Source organism: Clupea harengus, chromosome 4 (assembly GCF_900700415.2).
Source record: "Clupea harengus chromosome 4, Ch_v2.0.2, whole genome shotgun sequence".
Taxonomy (NCBI): Eukaryota; Metazoa; Chordata; class Actinopteri; order Clupeiformes; family Clupeidae; genus Clupea; species Clupea harengus.
Window position 1 is genome coordinate 26451944 of NC_045155.1, and position 7500 is coordinate 26459443.

General features: G+C 44.7%; 1 protein-coding gene across 1 annotated transcript in view; it reads left to right on the forward strand.

Moving 5' to 3' along the window:
- Nucleotides 1-6029: 6029 nt before the first annotated feature.
- Nucleotides 6030-7500, forward strand: part of LOC105912074 (peptidase inhibitor 16) — an 11428-nt gene continuing 9957 nt past the window's right edge. The window contains exon 1 of the mRNA XM_012840985.3: nt 6030-6385. Coding sequence (XP_012696439.1) covers nt 6212-6385 — 174 coding nt within the window. The 5' untranslated portion in view covers nt 6030-6211. The remainder of the gene's footprint in view (nt 6386-7500) is intronic.

The window sequence follows — 7500 nt, forward strand, 5'->3', positions numbered from 1 at the left end:
ATGCTGTATTAAACGAAGAGACTACATTATGGGCTAATTCTACAATCACATAAGCAAAGCAGTGTTATTGATTCATTGTCAAAAGGAATCACAGACTCCTACATTTGCATTATTCACTTATGTTTTTGAGCATTATGTGTTTCTCTTTCCGTACCATGGCAATGTGTGTGTGTCTATAGTATTAACTCCAGTGTCTTCATACCATGGTGATGTGTGTGTGTGTGTGTGTCTATAGTATTAACTCCAGTGTCTTCATACCATGGTGATGTGTGTGTGTGTGTCTATAGTATTAACTCCAGTGTCTTCACGCCATGGCAAAGTGTGTGTGTCTGTAGTATTAATCCAGTGTCTTCACGCCATGGCAAAGTGTGTGTGTCTGTATATTAATCCAGTGTCTTCACACCATGGCGATGTGTGTGTCTATAGTATTAACTCCAGTGTCTTCATACCATGGCGATGTGTGTGTGTCTATAGTATTAACTCGTTTCTTCATACCATGGCTATTTGAGTGTTTGTAGTATTAACTCGTGTCTTCACACCATGGCAAAGTGTGTGTGTTTGTAGTATTAATTCAGTGTCTTCATACCATGGTGATGTGTGTGTGTGTGTGTGTAGTATTAATCCAGTGTCTTCATACCATGGTGATGTGTGTGTCTGTAGTATTAACTCCATGGCGATGTGTGTGTCTTGTCTCCGTGAGGAGTTGTACAGTGAGCAGGATAAGTGATCCAGTTCTAAGAACACACACGCTGTTGGTCTGTTGGGGACGATATGATGTCAGCCTGTTCCAAGTGTAGTGTCTGGTGTGAGCCAATGTAGTGTGTGTGAAGACTGAGCTCGAGGCAGGAAGCACACTCACTCACACACCATCACACACAAACAAACACAGGCTCTCCCCTTCCAGTCCAAACACAGCAAGTGTACCCGGTCATGCCTCTGGACCTCACTGGCACTACTACAATGAGACAAGCAGATAACTCCAGACAGGATCAAACTTGCACCAGAAATGAGGTGTGCTGATCAGGCGTGATGAGAGCATTTGATGTCAAACCTAGAGGCTGGCCACACTCACTCACACAGTCACATTCACACCATCACACACACACACACACATCACAATCCTAAAAACAGCATTGTTTCGTCCCTCACACACATACAATTATGGAAACACACTCACGTCCACTCACGTCCACACTCACGTCCACGCCCCAACTTTAGTGGCCCTATGGGGCGAACAAACATTCCACCACTGACCCAAAACAACTACTAAAAACACCTTTAAAAAGTACCAAATCCATGGGATTTATTAATACAACATAATTTAACAACTACAAGACAAACATAGCTGTACAACAAAATCCCAGGATAGGAGGCCGCAAGACCAGCAGTCCCCAAGCTAGAAGCCTCTCCCCTGCATCAGAGAAACTGGTGTCTTTATCTGCTGCTTGATCACCTGGCCAGGTGCATCTCATCCAGCAATCAGGGGTAGCACAACCTGGGCGGAGCTACAGAAAAGGGAGGGAAAGTGATAAACAAAGAACACAAGACATGTGGTCGTAACACCTCCACCCTTAAAACAATGAATAAACAGGGAGTCACATATAATAAAACTAACAAGTTCACTGTGACTGTACCAATGTTTAATCATTGTACTCTAAAACAAAAATAGGGACTGCTTCTTACAAAAAGGTGTTAACTTAAGTCAGAGGGGAATCAAAAAGCTTGCCGTTATGACAAACAAAGTGTAACAAGGTTCATTCAAAAAGGGCCAACGAAGCTGTTGCTACTAGATGCAAGGATAGCAGCCAAACAAACAGCCATACAAAGTGGGTCCCACTCCCACAAGACACAAAATGGCTACCACTATGAGGTGAATAAACAAAACCTAACTTAGTTACTGCATTAACCCACAACCATACACAGCACCACAGGTGACCAACACAAAGTGGAGTGCAACAGACACAAACCCACAAGGGTCGCAACAAGTAGACCACCTACAAAGTTGCTGTTATCTTATCAACAACACACAGACCCAAGTAAAATGAACTGCCACCACCACTACACAAAATGGACACCACATGGTCTTCAACCACATACACAAGTTACTGTGATGGATGCAAGAAACCAGCAACACACAAAGTGACCTTATGTAGTGAGTGTGGCCTTCCAATCCAAGGTCCACTGATCTCTGGAGCGACCACCTCCAAACAAACAAAAAGGGCACAACACAACGGATTAGCTGCAATTCATTTACATTTACATTTAGTCATGTAGCAGACGCTTTTGTCCAAAGCGACGTACAATGGAGAGAACAGTCAAGCTAAGAGCAATAAAAAGCATGGTGTAACAATAAATACTACTTTACATGAGAATTAGAAAACAACGACCTAGAAACAAGGAAAAAGAAGTGCAGGAATGTAACTGCTGAAGTGCAAGTTAAGCGATGGTCAGGTGCAGTGGCGGCTCCTGAAAAAATTCTCAGGGGGGGCAATTTTTTTTTATAATGATTAAGGCGACCCATTCAGTAAGTACATTAAGTTAGCTGATTAACTCATACAGCAATACCTTTTTGTCCACTATTGGCAGCACACAACAGTAATATGTCCCCTCTTGCTACATAGCTAGAGTAGCAAGTTACAGGTGGAAAGCTATAGAAGAAAGTTGCATCCAGGAGCCTTCATAAGCAAACATGATGTGGCTCCACATTAAATTATCCCACTTTTTCATTATCCACGTGTCTCAAATGTTGTATGATGTAACATAGCTTAACAGGACACATGATATGTCCAGTAACATCATAAAGAAGGGGTAACATAAGTCAAAAACAACTATATTTATTGACTGATCTTGAAAGTATTGGCTTACAAAAGCAAAATAAGTCATCACATAAAAAATTATTCAGTGTTAGTGCAAGAAGCGAACTGTGAAACACACTGTAAAACCTATGAAAAGTGACAGTGGTATATGAAATACAGACCGCATTAGCCACGCGATTTTCTTTTGTTCCAATTCTTGGATGTAGGATTTCCCTCCCTTTGTAGAAACCTGTTGAATGGATACATTTGGTCTAGGAAGTCCTAATTGTTTTGTTGTCAATTTATCTTCATTAGTACGCCGACTAAAAAGGAGTTTCTGTCAAAGAGTGAATCGAGTTATTGCACTGGACAGGGCAGCCATCTTGACAGAATATGCCTCCGTCGAAGCTGTATGACGTTCGTATAGGCTTTTACGTCCACTACTTATGACAAGACCAGGAGGGGCGAGCCCTCCCGGAAGCCATAGAGAATGCATTGAGAGCTCTGTTTTGTGAAAAAAATGGATTTAACATGGGAGTCAATGGGAGAGGTCTGGGGCGATTTTCATTTCGCCCCAAATCGCCCCAGAAGGGGTGGGGCCATTTGAAGCACGACTTTAGGCTGACTGAACGACTGTTACCTGATTCGACAATGACATACAGAGACAGATCAGACGGTCTAGTGGTAGAATCCGACAGAAAAAAAATATTACATTTAAATGTACGTGTCATTTACGCGACTTACAAGGATATTGCGTTTATACATAAGGAGTTTTTTTTTTTTTTTCCTTTTCCCCTAGGCAGTGCGTCGCCCCAATCGCCCTTATGGACGAGCCGCCCCTGGTCAGGTGCCAGTTAGAAAGGGAGGTGCTCTCTGAAGAGTTGGGTCTTCAAAAGCTTCTTGAAGGTAGAGAGGGACGCCCCTGCTCTGGTAGTACTAGGCAGTTCGTTCCACCAACGTGGAACTACAAATGAGAATAGTCTGGATTGCCGTGCTTGCACAGACGGCAGTGCCAAACGACGCTCACTAGACGAGCGCAGCGTCCTGGGTGTAACATTTGCCCTTACAAGAGCATTTAGGTAGGTGGGAGCAGAACCAGCAAGCACTCTGTAGGCAAGCATAAGTGACTTGAACTTAATGCGAGCAGCTACTGGCAGCCAGTGGAGCTCAATGAGTAGCGGGGTGACGTGTGCCCTTTTCGGTTGGTTGAACACCAGACGCGCCGCCGCGTTCTGGATCATCTGTAGTCACGCAAGCCGGCAGGCCCGTTAGGAGGGCGTTGCAGTAGTCCAGGCGGGAACTCACCAAGGTTTGCACCAGCAGCTGGGTGGCATACTGGGTTAGGTACGGCCTGATTTTGCGGATGTTGTATAGCGCAGAGCATCAACACACAAGTGCCCCACTGCAACAACCACAACGCACAAATGGGTCACACAGTAGTCATCACTACAAACAAAATGTTGCCAGCTTCCACCTAAGCTGCAACCAAACAGTAGTCATCACTACAAACAAAACGTTGCCAGCTTCCACCTAAGCTGCAACCAAACAGTAGTCATCACTACAAACAAAATGTTGCCAGCTTACACCTAAGCTGCAACCAAACAGTGACCCAACAAATGTGGAGTGCAGTATCCACAACTCAAAGGTCACGCACCACAAGTCACTGCTCTCAATACTACTTCAAATGTACAGCTTCACAAGACAAAATTGACCAAACAACAAGTAGAAAGTCACTGAAAGATCAACCCGTTGCTGTGCAAAGTGCAAATGACTGGACTAGACCTGTAGAGAGGCACCCCAACCTGCCTAACAAGATGGCTAACTAGCCTTGCTAGTCGTCAGTGGCGCCCCGGGAGGCTCCTTTAAACGTTGAGCTCTGTAAGCAGGCAGCAGACCCAATACAAAGCCTACTGCCACACTCAGAAAACGTACCCACATCCAGGTATACCACCAAAAAATAAAAAAGGCAAAATAACAAAGTGGCAAGACTATTGTCTTGCCCGACGGCCATCTCATCAGGATGCTCTCAAAACTCCAGGTCACTCAGGTAACTTACCAGTCACAAGCACTTAACAAACAACAACAAATGATCTAACTAAAAGATGACCACTACTCAACACAAAGGCAATGAGCTACTCACAAAACCTTACAAACATTTACCTCATGGATGTTCAATCCCGGACGAGCCCCCAATTGTTACGCCCCAACTTTAGTGGCCCTATGGGGCAAGCAAACATTCCACCACTGACCCAAAACAACTACTAAAAACACCTTTAAAAGTACCAAATCCATGAGATTTATTAATACAACATCATTTAACAACTACAAGACAAACATAGCTGTACAACAAAATCCCAGGCTAAGAGGCAGCAAGACCAGCAGTCCCCAAGCTAGAAGCATCTTCCCTGCAGCAGGAAACTGGAGTCTTTATCTGCTGCTTGATCACCTGGCCAGGTGCATCTCATCTAGCAATCAGGGGTAGCACAACCTGGGCGGAGCTACAGAAAAGGGAAGGAAAGTGATAAACAAACAAACACAAGACATGTGGCCGTAACATCCACCACAAATTTTCAAACACCCACACACACATATTCAACCACACACACACACACACACATACACAAACGTATACATACACATGTAAACATGGACACGCACATAGAGTGACAAATTCCCAGTGACTCTCTGAGTCAATCTTAGACTTCAGAGCACGGGGCAGTGTTTGTGTGTGTGTGTGTGTGCTCATGCCAGCATGTGTGTGTGTGTGTGTGTGTGTGTGTGTGTGTGTGTGTGTGTGTGTAGGGGGGGGAGGATGTAACACAATATCTTACTCAACTGAAATGGGAGAGAGAGAGAGAGAGAGAGAGAGGGAAAGTGAGAAAGAAGAGATAGAGAGATAGAGAGAGGGTGGGATGAAGAGAAAGAGAGAGAGAGAGAGGGAAAGTGAGAAAGAGAGAGAGAGAGGGTGGGATGAAGAGAAAGAGAGAGAGAGAGAGAGAGAGAGAGGAGGGAGATACAGAGATACAGAGAGAGAAAGACAGTGATATGTGAATATGAAGAGATATAACAAGAGAGAGAGAGAGAGGGAAAGAGAGAGAGAGAGAGGGAAAGAGAGAGAGAGAGGAAAATAGAGAGAGAAAGAGGGAAAGAGAGAGAGGGGGAGAGAGAGAGAGAGTGAAAAAAGAGAAATAGAAAAGTGGAGAGAAGGAGGAGAGATTGGAAGGGGAGTTTTTAAACTTGAGCAACACGTCCAAGAGAGTACTAGCAGCTGAGACACGCTCAGGCACAGGCAGTATCATAATTCATACTCTACCCTCACCCCCACACACTCACTCACACTCACACTCACACACACGCTCAGGGACATCTGGGAGCAGACGGACTGTGGATTTGCACCTGACGCTGCCTGGGGGACAATGTTTTTCACGCGGGAAGAAGTGTTTAACGCAGCATGTGTGTGTGCATGTGTGTGTGCGCTGCTGGCCGTGAGCAGCGCGCAGCTTACTGAGGACGAGCAGCAAGTCATCCTGGAACAGCACAACCTCCGCCGCGCACAGGTCGACCCCGCCGCCGTCTACATGAGGAAGATGGTGAGAACGCCACTTACATTCTCACATATACTCACAAACACTACAGGTCTAGATGAGGAAGATGGTGAGAACGCCACTTACATTCTCACATATACACACAAACACTACAGGTCTAGATGAGGAAGATGGTGAGAACGCCACTTACATTCTCACATATACACACAAACATGAGGAAGATGGTGAGAACGCCACTTACATTCTCACATATACACACAAACACTACAGCCAAAGAGCTGCGCCAGAGCTGGGTTTGACATAAAATGCTCTCATCACGCCTGATCAGAATGCCTCATTTCTGGTGCAAGTTTGATCCTGTCCAGCCTAACCCTAACCCAGGTCCAGAGGCATGACCGGGTACACTTGCTGTGTTTGGACTGGAAGGGGAGAGCCTTTGTTTATGTGCGTGTGTGTGTGTGTGTGTGTGTGTGTGTGTGTGTGTGTGTGTGTGTGTGTGTGTGTGTGTGTGGTATGTTTGTGTTAGTGTGTGTGTGTGCGTGTGTGTGTGTGTGTGTGCATGTGTGTGTGTGTGTGTGTGTGTGTGTGTGTGTGTGTGTGTGTGTGTAGTATGTTTGTGTTAATTTGTGGAATTTCATACCTCCAGGAGCACAGTAACATGTCCCAACATAATGCAGAGTTCAAGAGCGTGTTGATGAGATCATGTGACTTTATACAGCTTAACTCAATGACCACAAACACACACACACACACACACACAAACACACACACCACACACAAACACACACACACACACACAAACACACACACACACACACACACACACACAATCTGTGTGTCTGTTGGAGCTTCGGCAAAACAAAACACCTGTACCTGCACAGACTATGATGTCACTCTATGCACCTTTAATGTCAGGTGAATATTGTCACACTGGAAACACTTTATTTGGATAGTCCGCCTACAGAGACTTGTCAAATCAAATCAAACCCAACCCCTAACCACAACCTTAACCATTAATGGTAGTTAACAGAGTTTTAATAGATAGTGTGTGATGGAGATAATTTCCAAGCACTGTTAATGACTTACGAATATATGAATCAAGTGCCTTGTATTAATATATTCCTTGTATGAATCATGTGCTTATGAAATGGCTTTTCTGC